The sequence below is a fragment of the Ursus maritimus genome, unplaced genomic scaffold (genome assembly GCF_017311325.1).
Source record: "Ursus maritimus isolate PB19 unplaced genomic scaffold, ASM1731132v1 scaffold_3, whole genome shotgun sequence".
Taxonomy (NCBI): domain Eukaryota; kingdom Metazoa; phylum Chordata; class Mammalia; order Carnivora; family Ursidae; genus Ursus; species Ursus maritimus.
Window position 1 is genome coordinate 102,669,542 of NW_024425563.1, and position 20,787 is coordinate 102,690,328.

Genomic DNA, 20,787 nt, shown 5'->3' on the forward strand with positions numbered 1-20,787 from the left:
TTATCAATTAACAATGTCTAGCAAGGAATTGAAATCATGCGCAAGGCACCTCTTCCATTTCTAGTAAGGTCTACACAAGCCCTTCTTCAACAACCTGCCCTCCATGTCGGCTGACTCTTCTGCCCCAGAATTAGCCATGATAATAAATCCCACCTACTATCAAGTGAAATGTGAAAGATGAGTAAGGCAGTTTCTCAGAGATAAAGACTTCCTTTCATCCCTTCGTCTTTGCTGAGCCTACATCAGCAAAATTTGTCCTATCTTCACACTTCAATCAGTACCTTTGTAATGAGGTTTCCCATCAGAGCCCCACCTTGAAACAGTCAATGACTGTTCTGTGTTATATTGACTCTTTTTACTTTTTCTTCTTTTTATTCACTTACCCTTACTACAGCTCCCCATGGAACACATACTCTGTAATAAAGTGTTCTTTATCGTTCTAGTGTTCCTTTCAATATAGTAAAAACTCATCAATGCAAACTGCATTAATTGGGGAGATGGCATAATGCAGGAGACAACTTTTCTCTCACTAAGGAGAAAGTGTTGTAAATATTGTCACACAGCACCTTTGACCCACTTACAAGAAATTTGTAAGAATGTTGGGGTATTTATGTGCTCATGATACTAATCAATCTTTGATATGCTTTAACATTTCTTCCTGAAAATATGAAGTTTGCCAGAAGCTCAAATGGAATAGAATAATAATTTTATTAAGATTCTAAATGCAGAATCCAGGAATTCAGATGGTTTTTTTCCCCCAGTGAACTCCAGAACCTTCGTTTTGAGTTTTTGCTGTCCCTGAAATCAAGCACAACCTCAGCGGGAAGAAGGAGGGCAGTAGAGTGGTTAGCTGTTACACAGTGACATCACTCATTTATGACAATGATGTTTTTTATGTCGAAATCCTACCACTTTATAACCTCCCCCAAGCTTATTCATAAAGCATTCCACAGGGCTGTGGTCCCATCTTGAAAGCCAGGACCCTTCTAAGAGGCTTAACATTATGGAGAGGGTCCCTTCGCCCAGGCAAGCCAGGAGACAGTGCATGTTGTATGCGTGTGGCGTTCCAGGCTTCGAATGTATGGAGATACTCTGGGGAAAAATGCAAATTCATATGAAAAGCATTATCGAAGTCTGAGTTATGTTTTGAATTGTGTGGTTTCTTAACAGATTAAAATAAAATTGTCGGGCACCTGGGTGGCTCAGTTGTTAAGCGTCTGTCTTCGGCTCAGGGCATGATCCCGGAGTCCTGGGATTGAGCCCCACATCAGGCTCCTCTGCTGGGAGCCTGCTTCTCCCTCTCCCACTCCCCCTGCTTGTGTTCCCTCTCTCACTGGCTGTCTGTCTCTCAAATGAATAAATAAAATCTTTTAAAAATAAAATAAAATAAAATTGTTATATGGGGATGTCCAGATGATACCTCAATTTAAAAAAATGTAAAAAAAGCTGGGAGGGAGGATCTTCTTATGCTCAAGAAAGTAGAAACACTACCCTAGAAACTCTTTGCATTCTCTCCTCTCTTTAGAAGCCATGTGGTATCTACTTTCTGAGATAATGTTAAATGATGTCAAGGTATCAAAAAATGCAGAAAATAATAAAATGCCAACGTAACGAAATCTGTCAGCAAACCTCACTTTCCCATGTCTCCCTCTCGTTCCAGGCCCAAGATCCCATCCATTGCCACCGGGATCGTGGGCGGCCTCCTCCTGGTGGTGGTGGTGGCCCTTGGGGTGGGCCTGTTCTTGCGCCGGCGGCACATCGTCCGGAAGCGCACGCTTCGTAGACTGCTGCAGGAAAGAGAGGTAAGCGGGTGCCGGCCCAGCACACCCCCCAGTGCCCCCCCCAGTGCCCCTGCCCCAGCACCCCAGACAGGAACAGGGGTTCCCCTGCCAAGTCTTGGCATTCCAGATTGTGTATCTTAAATACGTATTTGTAGGACTGCATTTTATTTCTTATGGTGGAAAAAGCAGGAAGAATCTCTGAATGTCCCATTAGAAACGATTTGGTACAGCTCCGGAGTGAGAGGAGTCTCACAGCTGGGTACAAAGCCATGTGTAACACAGTCCTGTGTAACACAGAGCGTGCGTGTATGTATGCAGAAGGGCTTGCGAGTAGGAGTCTGCTGGTTCCTGTGAAGGCACACGGTTGAGACGTTACTTTGGAAAATCCCATCGTCTATACAGTGCTGTTGCTTTTCGAGCTGTGTTTGTGGCTCACTTGAGTGGGTCCTCAGCCGGCTTCCTGTGTCCAGCAGGGTGTCAGAAGCCAGAGTCCCTGGGAGGAGAGACACCCAGCAGCTCAGAGCATGGAGGCATTTGTGTTTTAGGGGGCCCAACACGCCACCAAAACGACCGACCCTGTAAAAATCTTCCTCACCAAAATTCTCTCAATCCAGCTAATTGACTGGAAAGCGAACTCTCATTTGTTGAAATGGAGCTGTTCTGTTCAAGGACACCTGTACCAGGGAGTCCCTTTGTCAACATACCTTCCATGAGGTTCTTTGAGAAGGTGTGCGTTTCTTCTTTCAAGTAAGCAGGGAGGGTTCTTTGTGTGAGGCGCCTCCACGTGGACCTTCTTCCTTGTCTCTCACAGCTTGTTGAGCCTCTTACACCCAGCGGAGAAGCTCCCAACCAAGCTCTCTTGAGGATCTTAAAGGAAACAGAATTCAAAAAGATCAAGGTGCTGGGCTCTGGAGCATTCGGCACGGTGTACAAGGTGAGGCCACCAGACACCAAGACTAATGGGGACATGGGTTGGTGGGCAAATCCAGAGTCCTGGTCTGTCTTCTGTTTATCAGCCTCATCTACTCTTGGTGTTGCTCACGGGTTGGGAGATTCCAGTGTCTTCCCCGAGCTATCAAGAGGAAATCTTTTATAATCATGGCAACAAATAAGTGGTCCTCAGGGACCCCTACACAGGCATCAAAGTTGTCACAGACGACACCATTGACTTCGCAAAGGTTGGGTGGCAGAGACAGAGTCTGAACGAGGGCTGCCCATCACTGTGACAGCTTCCAGACAAAGCCCAGGTCAAAACAGCTCCTCTCAATTCATTTTTCTGGATCCTATTACAAAAGGGCTGATTTCAGTTAGGCCAACACCCGATATCTCAGGATTCTGGACAAAATGATCCACACTGGTTTTATAATTGGCACAGGCTTCGGGTTTTTTATCTGACGACTCTGATTCATAGACCGTGATAGTAGAAGAGCTGCTGAGATGTCATGGCTCCTGGCACTGGTGGCCTTGGAGCGCAGAGCTGTGCTCAAGGTCCCTCGCCCTTTGGGACGGTGTCATTGGTAATGTCCATCTATCTCACGAGTCAGCATATTGCATAATATGCATATTGCATAATATGACAAGTGCCTGCTAATGTCTTCTCTCCCTCCTCGTCACAGGGACTCTGGATCCCAGAAGGCGAGAAGGTTAAAATTCCCGTGGCCATCAAGGAATTAAGAGAAGCCACATCTCCAAAAGCCAACAAGGAAATTCTTGATGTAAGTTTCTCCTTTGTTCTCTAGTGTCCACAGGCCTGGACATCGGAAGCCACATTTTCTGGGGTCTAGCAGCACATTGCCCTGTTTTAGACTTTTTTTCATCACCACATTCTAAACGTTCACATTTCGTGTCTTTTTTCTTTCTGGCTATAGTTGGTATAATTCCCTCTCAGGGCTTCTCCTCTGGAGAAAAGGCGCATCTTCCATTCTACTCTCTGTCTCTCCCAAGAGGATAGAAACTCACACCCGTTGGATGTCCACCAAGGGCCAGTCTCAGGGCTGATTGCTTTGCACACACTGTCACAGTGAGCTCTCCCGACCAGCCTGTGGGACGGGTGTCAACGCTCAGCATGCTTCGCCGGCATTGAGAGCCTACGCACGTTTACGTGGTCGGCATAGGATTCCGGCCCATGGCTATTTCTGCCTCTGAAACTCATGTCCGTTTTGCTCCACCAAGTTATCTTTGAAATGGCCTTTTTAAAGGTGCCTAGGATTGCAGTAGGGTACTCTATAAACTCTATAAACTGTTGCCCATCTTATGTACTTTCCCCCCAAATAATTTATATGTTGTTTCCAGTGTCCTTTGTTAGTTTATGGAGTAAGTCTTTGGAATGTTCCACAAGATTATCTTTGTGTCTTTACCTTCAGTTCCACTGAACTTTCTGCACCTTCTCTGGATCTCCCCTGGCCAATAAGGGGGCTACACCCTCTTCAACGGAGGTTGGCTGAAAGAGGGGCCACCATGGGGTGTGGCAGAACCCACTTCAAGGGATGCTCAGGAAGGTCCAGTGGACAAATGGGGGCTTGTTGTTAACACCACTGGCCTCTGATTGCTGTGGGTCGATGCAAACTTTTGCTGTCATCCCAAGGCAGAGCCAGAGAAAGAGAAGGGAGAGAGGCTTAGCGGGAGGTTAGGGAAACAGAGTCAAAGAAAACAAAACAATAAAAAAACAGCTGCCTCAAAAATCTAGAGAATTTAGTTATGTACAGTTGGGAAGGACAAAAGCCAAATGTAATATTCCCCACTCTTGCTTCTAACCCACAGAATATATACCAAGCAAAGCAAACATGGGCCTTTTAAAAAAACACTGTGTTTAGACACAATGAACTTCCCACTCTGGACTTCAGATTCCTCCCACAGGCTTTCCTCCTTTATCATTATGGGGAGATTCCCACCCTGGCACACTTCTCCATGAAAGATGATGTATTAATAAAATGAAATAGCAAATCGCACACATTGAAGATATACTTGTCGAGCAAAATTATCTTTCCTTTTAATGGCTTACAAGTTAATGTGAACTCCTATTAACATTACGTCAACTTATCGCAGCATAACCACAAGATATATGTTTGTGACGTCTCTTCACCTAGAACCTAAAGGTCCTTCACCTATACTGTTAAAAAGAAAATCTTTTTTTTTTTTTGCAGAATTTGCTTCCTTAATTCATTCTTCTCATTGAAGACATTCTAATCTCACAAAATGATGTAGAAGTGTGAATTTCGCAATATTTACAACGCAGAGTAAGGGTGCTTTTGAAGACAATAGCTCTGCTTTGGGAGGAAAGTAGTTTTCAGGGCAAAGGACCTCCCGGCCTCCTAAAACTGGGGGAAGTCCACTTTTGTGGGGTAGAGGAGGGGTGGAAGATCAACACTGGAAAGTCTAAAAAGCGAGTCCCTGTTTCCCTCTTGTTCTGCGTCTCTCCTGCTCTCTTCTGCCTGCATTTTTGGAGAAGTTTTTTATTTTTTGTTTTGTTTTTGAGTTTCCCCCCGTGTTCCTGGGATATAATTGGCATATAGCATGGTGTAAGCTTGATGTGTCAATCAAGATGGCGTGGCTTACACGGTGATTACCGTAGTGCGTTTCGCTGGCCTCCTTCACCGCCTGTGGATACATCCATTGTGTATGTAGATACGATAAAAAGAAAAAGCAAAAGAAGAAAAAAGTGTCTCCCTGCCATAAGAACTCTTACAATCTTCTCTTTTACTTTCTCGTATACCGGACCACAGTGGGAACTGCTCCTTTTCTCCCTCCATTATTTTATTCCTGACATTGACTCTGGTTTCTGCTTGACTCTTGTCTTCTCTCATATCAAACATCACCGCTGTCACAAGTCCTGGGTGACAAACTGGTGGCCTTGTCCTTTGCTTTTTCCTGAAGCTCAGTCTGCCCAGAACTCAGCAGTCCCATGGGTGCAGGGTGATGCCTGGGCAATGGGGAGCCCCTGAAGGAAAGGAGGACCAGGGACAGTCTGCTAAATTTAGGAAGCAAATGCCAGTGATCCCAAGGCAAGTTTTTGGTTTTTTTTTTATTTAAATTCAGTTAGCCCACATATAGTACATCATTCGTTTCAGATGCGGTGTTCAGTAATTCATCAGTGGCGTATAGCGCCCAGCGCCCATCACATCACGTCCAAGGCCAGTTTCAACAGTGAGCTGAGGAGCAAATGAAATCTGGGACAGGACAGCCTACGGGGCTGCATGTGTCCTTTGAAATGCTTCCACTCACCCAGTACTTGAGGCTCTTGGACTCCCCCTCGGGGAGGAGGCACTGAGGACCAGCACGCCCACACTGCAGCCTCTAGTGGAACTGCTGCCTGTGGCTTAGTTAACGGGACAGTGTCAGAAACGTAGGGGCATCTACTTTTCATTCTGAAGGCTAAGCATATGCCTTTCCTGAAGGAGTTGAAAATCTAGTGGAATCCTTTCCCCCAATTCTGAACCCAAAATAGTTCACAGATGAGGGAGACAAGGCAGAAGGAAGGCACCAAAGATCATTTTGGCAATTGGGACCAAATAATAGACTTTTCAAGGTCACAGAGCCTCAGAGACACTGAGCCATGGGACTCAGACAGCAGCCGTGGGGTCTCTGGACGTGGGCGCCTGGCCGGAGTGTCCCGGTCAGAGATTGTTGTGGAATACCAGGCATTCCTGCTGCCAGCCACGGTACACCTTTGAGAGTCCAAGACAAACAGCCCAGAGCAAAGCTCACTTTAACTTCTGCAAGCACCAAACAGGACACACGACCAAACAGCGTCTCCATTGTCCTGGGGGTGGGGCGGAAGTGATGACCTAGTTCTGTTGCTCTATCTGACTTTAATGGGATGGGGATCTGGCCAAGCTCCAGGCTCTGTGTGGCCTGACACCCACGCCCGGTGCTCTGTTCCCCGACCCCCGGGTCCAGGTCAGCTCCTCACGGCCCCGCAACAGATGGGCTGCTCAAACTTGCTCTGGTTTGCAGATTTTTCTCCCCTCTAAAATGAATACAATATGTTTCCGAATCTCAACCAGATCTTGAGAAAATAGGAACGGCCAGAGGATTTCTTTGGTGTTATGGTTGTACAGTTTCCCAGACTTAGGGGAGAGACGTGATTTGTGCTTTTCTGGCAATCACATGGCCTATTAACTTTTCCATAGACTTTCCAGTTTAAATTTAGGGCAGGCAATGGAAAAAGAATGCAAACATGTATATATGTGCTGTGTGTGTGAGACGAGGTCTCGGGCTTTCTGGTAGCCTCTTCACCACCGGAGCACTCAGCAGGGCATCACAGGAGACCACGGGGCACAGCACGAGGGTGACGAGGGCGCTTGCAGAGGGTGTCGCCCTCGTGAGGAGACCCATATGTGGGCCCAGCTCTGGCACAGAGTGTTTCCAGAAGCCGTTTGCTTCCCTGGGCCTCAGTTTCCTTCTCAGATGAGTAAGGGCCACAGAAGAAATGCATACGCGGGGCTTTCCAGTTCTAACTTTTTATCAGCAGCCCCTCTCAAAGGTTCAGGGATGTTTGCAGGTGCATAAGTATCAAATGTCTACCCTGCTCTTTAATGTTGTGATGTGATGTTTACAATACAGAAGAAAAGAAATGCCGCCCTTCTTGCAAGGAGACGGCCTTACCACTCAGGAAAGCATCTGAACAAACGTTCTGCAGCGAATATTAAAAGCTATAGGAATTTTTGTTGCTGCTCACAGAAGTGCATGGTCTCTGATTTGCTTTGAATTTGTGGCTTTGTATGATTTCAGTGTAGTTCAGTCCTGACATTTTTGAGGCAGTTACGTGCCTGGTTCGTGTTTGGTACCACTACAAAGACAAAAGAGGAAAAGACGTAGGCCCTCGCACGGCAAGGAGGTCCTAACCCAACTTGCGGGGGCAGCAAGAACACGTAGGGGATACGGAGGCAGTAAATCAGCAGGTTTGCCACGAAATACAGCACTAAAAAGCACTGGGCCCACGCTGGGAGCTGAGAACGCAGTCCTTTCCTCGAAGAGCTCGGTGGGGAGGGAGGACAGTTTACAAAATCATGCAAGCATTCAAGTGCAGATTATGATGCCTGCTCCAAAGCCCTCGGAATCCCCTGGAGGGTTTGTTTGCACAGATTGCTGGGCCGCACCTCCTCGCTTCGCACACAGTAGGCCTGGGTGGGGCCCAAGAATTTGCATCTGTAGCAAGTTCCCAGGCGGTGAAGAGCCGGCTTCCCCAAGGAAAAACTGCAAGATACCGGTTGAGTTTAAGACTGGGGAATCCGGAGGGCCCCTCGGAGGAGGAGTCCGCCAAGGAAAGAGGAGGTGGAGGGCATTCCAGGCAAAGGCCCTCTTGTGGGCGAGGGCCTCAGGCAGGCTTGAGAGAGCTGAGCACAAGCAGGATGAGGAGGACTGGGAAGGGGGGTTTCTGGGGGAGGAGCTGCCCAGAACCATGAGGCCAGAGGGCTGCTTAAGGCAAGAAACAAGGTGTGATCCGGTCTGTGTTTAGGAGTCCGTGTATGTGCCCCCCCCACCCCCAGCCCCAGTCTGTTTCCTGGTCACCTCTGGCCCCTTCAATGCTCTCATCCCAAGCCTCCCCCACCCCCCATCCCCCTCCTGGTGCCCAAGGCCACATTCCACCCACAGGAGGGCTGGGAATACCAAAAGGAACCTCTGAGCTCTCTCTTGCAGCCCATGTGGTCCCTTTCACAACTGAATTAAAAAAGGTCACCACCTTTTGTGTTTGAAAGAGAGAATTTATGGGAGGAAATTGAGGATTCCCTAATTCTCGGTCAGATGGAAGAGAGGGCCCCTGTTGTGTGCACACTTGTAAATAAAACCACTTCTTCTGCCCTAGAATAGGAGAAGGGTGAAAATAAAGTCTGTAGTCTTGGATCTGTGTCCAAAAAGGCTCCCGCCTTGGCAGCCAGTCAAACGAGGGGGTGCGCTTTGCAGAGCAGCATGGTTTCCGACCTGGAGACTGAGGCAAAGGGCAACACAGACCACTGCTGTTCAGAAGTGAGTCCTGAGCAGCCAGCAGTCTGGGATCACTGAAATGGGATGCCATCTGTCCAGTTCAAAGCCTGAAACAGGCCCACTGGAGGGGCGTCTCCGGCCTGGGTGAGAAGCAAGTCTCCCTCCACGGCCACCTGCTGGCTCGGCGACCTCCACTGGGACCCCTCAGCACTGCACCTCTGCGTGTGTATCTCGATTCAGTGGGAAAGTCGGTATCAAGCCTCAGGGACGCAAACGTGGATTTCTGCAGGCCCGGACAACATTTCAAACTGCAGCAGCTTTACTTAACCTGGGACAGAGGGCTGCCCCACAAGGGCATCAGCAGCGCTCAGGCTCAGAGACAGCAGGTCCCATTGCATTCAATATTTTGCCGCTAGGTAACGGGCCTTGCTCTCTCTGTCAAGGGAAATCCTTGCATTGCGCTCAGAGGGTGCTGTTTTCCACAGTGACGGTCATTTCACAGTCTAATATGTATGTAACGTGTCTGTTGCTCTAAGTGTTTCGTGAGCTCCCCTGTCCTCCTCCAGTACACATTCGAAATCCGGTTTGTGCCTCGCTTTGTTGGGTTTTTTAAACCTGAAAAGGGGTCTGTCTGCCTCTCCCTTTAGGTGCGGACCCTTTCTAACGCTTTCCTGTCCTCTTCTTCTCGCAGGAAGCCTACGTGATGGCCAGTGTGGACAATCCTCACGTGTGCCGTCTCCTGGGCATCTGCCTGACCTCCACGGTCCAGCTCATCACACAGCTCATGCCCTTCGGCTGCCTCCTGGACTATGTCCGCGAGCACAAGGACAACATTGGCTCCCAGTACCTGCTGAACTGGTGTGTGCAGATTGCCAAGGTAAGTCAAGAGGGGACCCTACCCGCAGGGGTGTGCACGGAGCAGGCGGCCGGCTCGGAGAGAAGGGCAGATACTCCCACTAACCGGCAGGTGCAGCTGCCCTATTAGCTCCCTCATTTCCTGGGATGACACGATAGCAGCAAGGGAAAAATAAAGACAACCGGAAAATCAACAATTAGGTTCTCATTCCTGGGATAGCTGAATTTGCCAAGAGGGCGTGTGTGGGTATGTGTGTACCCAATCAAACTGATTGCCTTTCGCGTCCAATAAGGGCCTGCCCCACTGCATGGTGAAGATCCAATTATTCAGCCACATTTAAACAGTGTTCGCTTTATTAGGTGCTTAGTATGGTTTGATGCTAGTGTTATTTCTCGGGTGTCCCTTTTGTTGAATATTAGGGTAATTTGTAGTCAAAGAGGAGCTGTGGCTTCCACCCCGTCAGGACTTGCTAGCAAGGCAGGCAAGGAAGCTGAGGCTGGGCTGGGCAGACCCAGAGCACAGTGGTGCTGTGAAGACGGGGCAGGTGCTGGGTACGAGACCCGCTGTGCAGGTTGGAGGAACATTAGCAGGTGAGCTACTGCTTTGCTGGGATTCCTCATGTGCCCCCCCCCCCATGAACAAGCTCGTTCCAGAGCGAAGAAGGGCTGAGATTGCAGCCAGCGGACAGGTGGCCCCACCCGCGTGCTGAGGACCGCCGCGTAGCCCTGTGCTGGGTACTTAGCTGTTCACATGGCCTCCAAAGGACTTCATACTTTCATCTCAAACTTCTCCCTCCCGATCCGAGCACTGCACCAGTTACTTGGAACCCAAATAGCTAAATTCTGTATTTTCTTCTGGCTGTTTGACTCCATTGAATTCAGGGAATTTGTGGGCAGGTCCCTTTCTGAGCGTGCACGTCATTGCCCGTTGGCTCCCTCCACAGAGGGGCAGGGTGTGGAGGGCTGTGCCAGGGCCACGGAGTCAGAAAGCCTGACTTCCCCCAGGCCTTGTCTGGGTCCTGACTGCTCGTCCGTCCCCTGGTTGTAGTGGTAGTCGGCTTATTCCAGTGCCATCGCCCCCGGAGGCTCCCGATTCCTCGTTGGACCACCGCCCATCCCCTGGTGTTCTTGTCCTTCTGTGGCCGTAACCTGGTCTCAGAGCAGAGGACTTATTTGTCGGCACTAGACAGTGGTCCTGGAAGAGGTTGTGTGTGCCTCGGATGCTGTGATTTCATGCAAATGCTCGTTATTTCTGTGTGTGACTGGATTAGTCTCCTAAGGCTGCCACGAATTACCACAGATCCGTGGTGGCTGACCGCAACAGAGAGTTATCCACTCACAGTCCTGGAGGTCAGTCCAAAATCAAGGGGCAGGCTGGGCCATGCCCCCCCCCCGCGAAGGTGCTCAAGGCAAATCCGTCCTTGCCTTTCTTTTCCGGTGGCTCCAGGCATCCCCGGGCTCATCCCATCGCTGCCTCGGTCTTCACACAGCCTCTTCCCCTGTGTCTGAGTCTAAATCGCCTTCTCCTTTCTCTTAAGGACACCAGTCACCCCTAAATCCAGGATGCTTTCATCCAAGATCTTTACCTGATTGCATCTGCAACACCCTACGTCCAAACAAGGTCACTTTCTGAGGCTCCTGGTCGACATGAAACTTGGGGCCCCATTCAGTGCAGAACAGCGGTTTATCTGGACGAGGCAGTCGGCAGCTGCAGGCAGGTTTTACTGAATATAGAATTACTCCCGAAGGTCTACTCATACGCAGACTCTTGAGCCCAGAAATTCTTCCTTAGCTCTCTTCCCTGATTATCTACGGCAAGAAACCGAGAGTATGGCCCCCCATACAGACAATGTTACCTGGCTTTGTTTGCTTTTATTTTTTTTTTTTAAGATTTTTTATTTGTTTGAGAGAGAAAGCAGAGTGAATGAGAATGCAACTGGGAGGGAGAAGCAGAGGGAGAAGCCGACTCCGCACTGAGCAGGGAGCCCGACGTGGGAGTCCATCCCAGGACCCTGAGACGGTGATCTGAGCTGAAGGCGGACCCTTCACCGGACCCTTCACCGGACCCTTCACCGACTGAACCACCCAGGCGCCCCGGCTCTATTTTCTTTTTAGCATATATTGCTAGCTGGGAAGATCTGGCTTATTTACTGTCCCACTTGAGTTTGTGCCCCCTGCCTCCAGCTCGGCAGTGAGCTCTGTAAGGATGGTGTCCTGGCCCATTTCCTCCTCCCTGCCCCCGGGGCAGGGCTTGCAGAGCTCTGCACACCAGCGGCCAAGCTCCTGCCTGATTCTCAAGGCCAGGTTCACCAGAGGGTGCCGAGATAGGTAGCGTCTCTTCTCTCATTGTCTCCTGTCAGGCCACAGCTCCGCGAAAGGGACACTTGTTGTGATGGGGCACATAGCCTCAGCGAGGTTTGTCAGCACAGAACTGTGCTTGCGATTCCAGCGGACTACAGATTCCAGTCTCGATTCTGGCAGTGATTGACCACGTGACCTCAGGCAAGCGGCTTAGTCTTTTTCGTGCCTGTCTCTGGCCATCGTGAGGTTCTGCACCTGTCCTCCCGGGGAGTGAGGATGACACCAAGGTAGCCTCTGGCAAAGACCCATCACGGGTCCCATACGCACGCGGTGCTCACTAAATGTTCTCTTTGTCCGTTTCTTTCCCCCTATTTTGGCTAAACTAGGTTGGACTGATGACTAAACTCGAAGCCAAAGCCTTGTCTTCATCTAGTTCTGCAGCAGCTTTTTAAGAGCCCCATCTCCTGTTTCCAGGTCTTCTCTTGTTCTTGAGCTTCTCTCCTCTCTCTGCTTTGCAACCTTATGTTTCAATCTGCCCGACCACTGCTGTCTACAAAGTTGGGAACTTATTTTACCCTAAAAGTCAGCTTCCAGAGGCAAGATAGAAAAAACACACAGACCTCAATATGCCAGTGGCCCCAGGAAGGAAGGATTCATCTTCGTCTCAGCCCTATGCAGTAGGAGTTACCAAAGTTCCTGAGCTGAGTCTCCTGAACGTTTTCCAGATAGTTCTCTGTGTAGGATAGTTCTCTATGTCATTTTACTCACGATTTCAACCTGTAACTGAAGTCCACTGTTGTGCCTCTTGTACTTTGTTTCACTTTGCCTCACGTTGAAGCCCTTCCGGATTGTGGTCGTCAGCTCTCTGCGATAGATCTCTTTCTAATTCAGAAGAGAAACCTTTTCCCACTGGATGTGAATAGCTGGAGTGATGGAGCGCCTGTCCCCGGAGGGAACGGAAAGGCGTGATTTCCTCCATTGTGAGGAGAGAAATTTGCTGTTGGGTTAGTGACTTTTTATCTAAGTATTAAATAGTTTTCTTTGTAAAAGTTGGAAGTGAAACTACCCAGAAACGGTCAGTGGCTGACCGGAAACTGAACTCTTGGCCCTTTCAAAGTGGGATTTATTGACTTATAAATGTCCTGCCTTGGTTCACAAAGGCATGGACTCTCTTGGGAAGTTTTCTGAATATCGATGGAGAGCTGGCCACCGTTACGCAAGCTTGTTGTCCTGGTAAACTAAGAGGACAAATTCTGTCACCTGGGCAAAACGAAATGAAAAGAAAAGCAAGTAGCTAGGGAAGGAGTCAGGACGGGACGAAGAGCCGAAGAGAGGCCCTCGCCAAACAGGGAGAAAATGGGTTCTGTTCTCCGGCCTCAGGAGCTCGTGGAGACACCAGCTCCTCCCCGATCAGAAAGATCCTTGCCCCCTGAGCTCCTGGCTCACGAGGCCCTGGGCAGCTGCCGCTTGCTGGGCCTTAGATCCTTCAGGAAGTGTACCCACTCTTTTCTGGCTGCATGAGCCAGCTCGTAAGTCCCACACTCTATCTGACAGCACAATAATGTCGCAAAATGATCTAATCGGAAAGGTCCTATCGTCTCGTCCTCCTGTCACTTGGAAAACGCTGTGTTGTGGCTTCTTCCCCGAGAGCTCGCGTCACAGTGCACGTTACTTACTACGAAGCCCTGCATTAAATAAAGCTTCCAGACTGTGATTAATCTGACAGTTTCCCAAACCTTTGGGACAAAAGAGCTTTCTTATCACCTAACTCAGATTAAGATCTCAGATTTGAGGTCTCAGGTAATTGACGGAAGTTGAGGATCCTGGAGGTCGGGCCCTGGAGGTCAGGCCCTGGAGAGGTTGGAAGATAGCTGGCGGGAGGAGAGAGAGAGGCTCTCGGAAAGTCACGTCTGCAGCTTCATCCTCTGACTACAGCTGTATATGCACCAAACTGTTTCAGTCCATCTAGGAGATACAGTTTGATAAGGACAAACTGCAAAAGACAGTTCAAAGTATACAGGATTCCTTAGTTTGGTCTAAGTTCGGTTGGAAAAGCCCCAGGTGTCTTCATTGGCCACACATTTGTCAGAAAGATGAGGGCGTGCGAGCCACTAATAAAAGGGGAGGAGACAGGACAGGCCGAGCCATTTGTAGGTTGTCGTGTCCACGTGAGGGCAGGAAGGGGGTCACTCCACCCAGATGTTGCCAGAACAGTCTGGGCTGCCTGTGTTCAGTTCTGGGTGCCCTGTCATCAAACCCATGTGGACAAACTAGACTGTGGTCATGAGAGGTGAGCAGGGGTGTGAGAGAAGGAAAATCCTGCCGGCCAAGGAACTAGAAACGGAGCTATTAGTCTAACCAGGCTGTGGTGGGGAGGAGACACGCACGCAGTGCACAGCCTCCTGGTCCCGGCCGGGCTCTGGCCTTCACCCCTCAGGTCTGCTCCTTCTACGCTGCAGGTCAGGATTCATCCAGGTGCAGCCCCCACCCCACTGACTGACCATGCAGCCCACGGGTGCTGATTCACCCCTGGCCTCTGCCGCCATCCTCAGGCAGGAGGACTTACCAGAGGGGACCCCCTGCCAGCTCCTAGGCAACGAGACAGATGGGTGACGGAGCCAGATGGCAGGTCCTGTTGCCAGACATTCCAGTTATTTGGATTGCTTTTTTGATTTATTCTTAAACGTGCTGCAGAAGATTACAGTTGAATTTAATCAGCCTGAATGATCACTCTGCAGTGTCACTGAAAAGCCAGAAGTTACTGTGGTATTAAAATACCAAAGTACCGGGGCGCCTGGGGGGCTCAGATGATGAAGCATCTGCCTTCTGCTCAGGTCATGATCTGCAGGTCCTGGGATCGAGCCCCATGTCGGGCTTTCAGTTCAGCAAGGAGCCTGCTTCTCCCTCTCCCTCTGCCTCTCCCCCTGCTTGTGCTCTCTCTCTTTCTCTCTCTCTCTCTCAAAAAAAAAAAAAAAAATCAAAGTATCAAAATACATTTATCTGCCAGCGTGAGGAATCGTGTGCAATAGAAACCCTAAATAGGACAGAATTTCTTTTCTCCCCAACTTACAAACCCGTGAGGGAAACGGGTCCGTGCAGAGCTCACAGTGCTTCAGGGAACGGGTGGTCCGAGCAGGAGAGAACAGGGTGCCTGCAGGACGCTCTCCCACAGGCTGCCAGGAAGGGCATGTGGGGGCCTGTGCGGGGGGTCTCAGTCTGTCCGCCAGGCGCCAGGTGCTGGGAGGGCAACGGAAGGGCGGGTGGAGGAGGTGGGCAGGCAAGCCAGCCTGTCTCTGAGCCTCAAGAGTTCTGGGCTGGAGACTAAGTAGAGGCCGCCCCCATCCCGGTGGTGCCCGCGGTGAGAGATGACCATCGCGCCGTGGTGACAATGCAGAGCGGCTCAGTGGCTGAGAGACACTGCGGGGAGGGACGGGCAGCAGTGCCGAGCTGGGGAGGACGCGCGGACACCCCGCAGGGCCCGGCATGCCCACACAAGAAGACAGCTTCAGCTCAAAAGCAGAGGCTGCTTCTCCGGAGTCTACGCGTGATCAGACTCGCTGGGGAACTATAATCTCGGCAACGACCTAAGTCAGGCTCACAGCAAATGGATGGAGAAGGGGGGACTTGGCGTTTAGGAGGAAACCATGACACTCACTAGCCCCGACGGAGGCCTGTTGCCGGGCCCCATTCTGTGTTCTGCATGGCTTCACTTATTTAACTGATGAGCCCACTTTACATACAGGGAAACTGAAGCACCGGGGTGTGTCAGTAACTTGCCAAGGTCTTGAGCTAGTACGTACCAAAATCAGGATTGGACCCCAGGCAGCCTGGCTCCCAAGTCCACGCTCTTGACCAGCACTTGCTGTCACGGCTCAGGGCAGAACCCGCAGGCCGGTGAGCCTGGCTGCCTGCCGTGCCCGTCCCAGTACGATGTGGGTGCTGTACGAGCTCTGTCTGGGATCCTGGCGCCTTCCTACCCCTTCCAAGGGCAGGCGCTCAGTGGTGGGTGAGCCACACTGTGGATGTCCTTCTGCTGTCCTCTCCACTTCCTGCTTTGTGCCATTTCTGTCTTCCCCAAGCCAGGGCTCACCCGGACTTCTCCCCGTGGCGGTTTATGAAACAGAACAGAAATGGATCCCATTCCAGCCTCTCACTCTGGACTCCTCCCAAGAGTTGTAGGATGCTGCAGCCCTCCGGAAAGCAGAGTCTGTAAATGTCAAACCCAACCACCCCCAGTCCTTTCTTCTTCCGTAGGTGTTGTGCCAGAAACATCCTTTTTACTCTCCGTGTGAGGCATATCTCTGTGCTTCTCTTTTGTGCTCTGAGGTTCCAGGCTGGCTCTTCAGACTCCCTTCTAACCCTGGTGTTTCCAAATTCATCCTAGCTGCCCTGTAGTAATTAACAAAAATAAATACGTTGATTTAAATTAAAGGAGGATCTCGGAGGGGACTCAGGAAGTGAGCTTCCCAAGCGGCCCCACTGAGGCTGGGGCTGATGCTGCTTCCTGTGGTGTCTCTGTGTGGATGGACTCTTATCAGGACTCTTATCTTTGCTGACTGCTTAAAATATAACTTCGCTGGGCACCGAGATGGCCTTTTAAACCGCCTCCATAGTGTGGGACAGAGACTGATGAATAGAGTTTTATCTGAGTTCAAACGAACCTAATCTGGCCGCCCCCAAACCATCTCTGACTTGAGCCCCTCTGGCTGGTTTGCTCCAGAAGACGCAGACAGCTCTTTCCCAAGCCTTCCCTGAAGACTGAGATTCTCAGAAAATGTCCCAGTTCATTGACGTTCTTCTGGTCCTTTACAGACCCGAGGGGTGGAGGTGGAGCTCAGGTCAATGTATTGGGTTCACGCAACGTTGTGGACTTCCTCCCGGGCACAGAGCCAAGGTGCTGGGCTGCTGGGGTTTTTGTTTATTTGGAGTTTCTCCGACATCTCAAGCAGCCTCTGAGCCAGCAGGCAAGTTCCATGCAGAGGGCCCAGCAGGGAATTAGGACGGGGTCCCAATGGTGGTCAGCACTTGGTCTGACTGGCCTCTGGACCCACTGGGGCGGCTCTCAAGGGGGTCATGGGGGCCCCGGCACTCCGCCGCAGAGGAGGCTTCTTGCTGGAAACACCGGCGCATCATCAGTGCTCCAAACTGATGGCTGCTGTTATCTGTCCTTCATTTTGTCATTCATTCATTTTTCAACAAACTTTTGTGAAAAGGAGTCCAGCGTACAGACTGTGGGGCATTTAAAGAGGCAGGATGAAAAGTTGGATGTGGTAGCTAAACGAAGCTGGAAATTCCCTCTGCAGTCCCCGTGGTGGGTCTCGGGAGCTCAGAAAACACACCTTGGAAATAAAGCAAGAGGGATGGGTTAAGATGGACTGGTTCTTGTGTGCGAGGCACTGATGTGCAGTGTTACGATACGACTGTGACAAAGAGAAAACAGGGGTAAGAGAGAGGGCGAGAGAGAGAGGGAAGGGGAGAGAACAAGTGAGCTAATACAGCCTGGAACGCAGATGTTGGGCCTAACCGGGTGAGAGGCCAAGCACAGTTAACCCTTCTTGAACGGGTAAGAGTCACACCATGTTGACTAAATAGAGGCTGACTCCTTTATAAGACAGGAGGACTGAGCAGGGTCCCAGGAACCGCAGGAGAAATGGAGGCTGGTGAATGGAGCGCCCTGTGACGGGGTCGTGGGGAGAGGTGACAGGGAGTATTCCCTCAGTCCTGTGTTGGGAGGAGTTTCCTCGGCTTCTGTTCCTTCCGTCTCGTTCCCCACATGCCATTCCTAAATAATAATCCCTGATTCGGAAGTGCCCTGCCAGAGAGAACCTGCTAGTTTCCTCTTGAGTAGACAGGAGCCCCGTGAACCTTATTTTGCTGCGTCTGAGAAATCTTAGGACAGGAGCACTTAAATCCAACAGTGTCTTCAACATTTGGGAACTTTCTAGATAACACAAGGGAGAAGGGAGACATGGGAATTAATCATCTTTTTCCAAAGAAAGAAAAAGAACGCCCTCAGAAATAGCCCTCAGAGGCTAATTCCTGGTAGCACCTTCCTAAGATTCTGGCTTCCGTGGTGGTTGGTTCTGTGCTAAAAAGAACAATTTTTCATTTCACTTCACTAAGAATTTTCACCTAATGTCTATGCAAAAGGAAGCACAGAATTTGCCAGAAAACTGGGGACTCCATCCTTAGTGGCAGGTTCTCCCTGCAGTTGCCCGCGCAGGGAGATCCCACCGCGGCCACGGGAAAGCTGGAGACCAAAGCCCGTGCGTGAGGCCCGTTTGCATTTTGTGCTCTTCAGCAAGCCTTTCTGTACCTGTCTGTGCTGGAGCGCTCCTGAGCATCAGCTGTAAAGGAGGGTGGAGACGGGGGCACTCCCCCGGCTGCACAGAGAGAGGCACATTGGTAAGTGGGAGAGAATGTGGCACAAACAACATGAGATGTCTGCGGAACTTCGCGGCGACTCCCGCTCGCCCTTCTGTCCCTGCGCAGACGATGAGCTGCAGAGCTCATGTCAACAGGTCGGAGCTGGGGAGGCTCCCAGGAGCTTGGCTGAGCTGGGCAGGCATGGAGCAAGGAGTAGAGGCTGGAAGTGCCCCCTTCCCCCACCCCCGCCAGCAGGAAGTGCTCGTGACAGTCGCCAAGAAAGCTGCGGGCAAGGACTGGGTTGAGGAGGACTATTTCCGGGAGTTCACGCGTCAGGCACTGTGCTAGGTCCTGCCCAAGTAGTCTGTCTGTCTCTTAGCCGTGATTCTGACGGCAGCAGAGTTAGGGAGGCAGAGTTGGGGGGGCGGGGGGGGGGCAAATGCCACATGTAAAAGCAAATTCAATGTCCGTGTGATTTCACTTAAAAAAACGAGGAGATAAAACTGGAAAAACAGTCTTGTCCATCGGTAACGACTCACGGCAGGTATTCCAGGAAAGCATGAGGGGAGTGTGGCTTCACGACACTGAGAAGCATGGCTCTGCTCCAGCCTGGTGAGCGCCTTACCTTCCCCGCTTTACTAGTCAGCTGCGCACAGGGAAGGTGAGCCCGGCAGGTGGCACGGTTGCCAAGCCGCAGACCAGCTGCCCGCCAGGTCTCAGCCGAACAGCGGAGCTCTTGACGGTCGCTGCCCTCGAATACTGGGTTCATCTGGGTTTAAAACTGGAGTCACTAGATGGAGAAAAGTTAGCAAATCAGCTGCTCATTAGATCTTCATTCATTTGTCTTTTCATCTATTCAGTTGATAGTTTGCAAGGCGCACGTCACTGTGTCCACCAGGGGAAGCACACAGAGGTGCAAGCACAGTCCCTGCCGTGGAAAGCTCCGGGTCTGGTGTGAACATGACCTCAGAGCCCTGTGCACAGGCAGGAGCCAGCTTTCCACAGAGGAGCACTTTGCCGTCTCTGCTTGCTCCCAGCTCTGCGCTCTCCAGGGCAGTGTGCTGAGCAATGACTTCCCTCCCTGCATCACCCCACGTTTCAGGGCATGAACTACCTGGAAGACCGGCGCTTGGTGCACCGTGACCTGGCAGCCAGAAATGTCCTGGTGAAGACCCCACAGCACGTCAAGATCACAGATTTTGGGCTGGCCAAACTGCTTGGTGCTGAGGAGAAAGAATACCACGCAGAAGGAGGCAAAGTAAGAAGCTGGCTTGTAGATCAGCGACCATTTTCTCGCCAGCAGACTGACCGATGTAGGGGCGTTCTCAGAACGTTCTGGGTGAGACCACAGCCGCCGTTGCTGACCCCGGGGTCTAGCCAGGGTCTTCTCCCGGCAGCACAGACCAGAGGAGCTGCTTTGAGAGCAGGATTTGCTGGGAGAGTGAGAATCGATGTTTCTGTCATGTCCAGAGGCCAAACCCAATAAACACAAGCTCAGCTCCATCCTCGGGTGACCATTAGCCAAGGTTAGGTCTCAACCCCCCACCCCCTTCAGAAGAGCAGCTGGGAAATGTCACAGTTCATTTGTTGGCACGTGGCTACTGGGGACATCTCAGAAAGAGGGAGAACTCCCCGTGCCGTTCCTAGAGCTCCCGAGGGTCTCGGTGGCTCTTGGAGGGTTGGCGCCCTCCTCCCAGACGGGCGTGGGGATCCTCCAGGGACTGTCCCCCAGCACTGGGGGTGCACATCCCCGTTAGGCCCTCCAGTAGCTCTCAATCCATTGTATCCCCCTTAAGTTTCACTCTGACCTGTGTGGCTTCAAGCAGCTGGCCTCTGCCAGCACCCATAAACATGGGTACCTAGAACCACAGTGCCCCACCAGGACCCCCGGGCCCCAGCATGCACACCCAGTTCACCAGAGCAGCCCACGGACCAAAGGTCCTCAGCCGAGGCCTCCATGAAACCACACCTGGGGCCTAACAAAACAGCTGTTTTCTAGCAGATTAGAACTTGCTCCTCCTGCTGGGAGGGAGCAGGTCCTGGGGTATCGGGGCGGGGTGCCCTGGCTTTCCCACGTTTGTCACTTGTAATTTGTTTCAACGTGATTTAATTTTTTGCAACAGAGGGAAGCTAATGGTTATCTTATTACTTCCTCTCTCATCATTCCAAGGTACCTATCAAGTGGATGGCCTTGGAGTCAATTTTACACCGAATTTATACCCACCAAAGTGATGTGTGGAGCTATGGTGAGTCAAATCTTGACCCTCATGAATGCGCACTGCCCCAAGCCGGCGTGTATTGTTTGTTGATGTGTGCTGTCCTCCGGATACTTCCTTCCAAGACAGTGACTAATAATAGCTTAGTAGGTGCTGTCTGTTCTAAGAAAACATGACAAAGGAAATGGAGTCTGACTAGCATACTAGACGTCACTGGAGATACCGGTGAACTTGTCAAGAAGGGGTAATGGAGGGAAAGACAGCTTGGACTTAGGAAATGCCTGGACCTCTGACATCAGACCAAACTTGACCTCGTGCCATGGATTTGAAGTGAACCAAAGGGA

The 20,787-nt window shown here is 50.9% G+C and overlaps 1 protein-coding gene across 1 annotated transcript in view; it reads left to right on the top strand.

The window, feature by feature from the left end:
* The window catches only part of EGFR (epidermal growth factor receptor), a 202,758-nt gene that overhangs the window by 170,676 nt on the left and 11,295 nt on the right, over positions 1 to 20,787 (top strand). The window contains exons 17-22 of the mRNA XM_040644520.1: positions 1,661 to 1,802; positions 2,593 to 2,715; positions 3,398 to 3,496; positions 9,397 to 9,582; positions 19,330 to 19,485; positions 20,398 to 20,473. Of these exons, the coding sequence (XP_040500454.1) occupies positions 1,661 to 1,802; positions 2,593 to 2,715; positions 3,398 to 3,496; positions 9,397 to 9,582; positions 19,330 to 19,485; positions 20,398 to 20,473 (782 nt within the window). The remainder of the gene's footprint in view (positions 1 to 1,660; positions 1,803 to 2,592; positions 2,716 to 3,397; positions 3,497 to 9,396; positions 9,583 to 19,329; positions 19,486 to 20,397; positions 20,474 to 20,787) is intronic.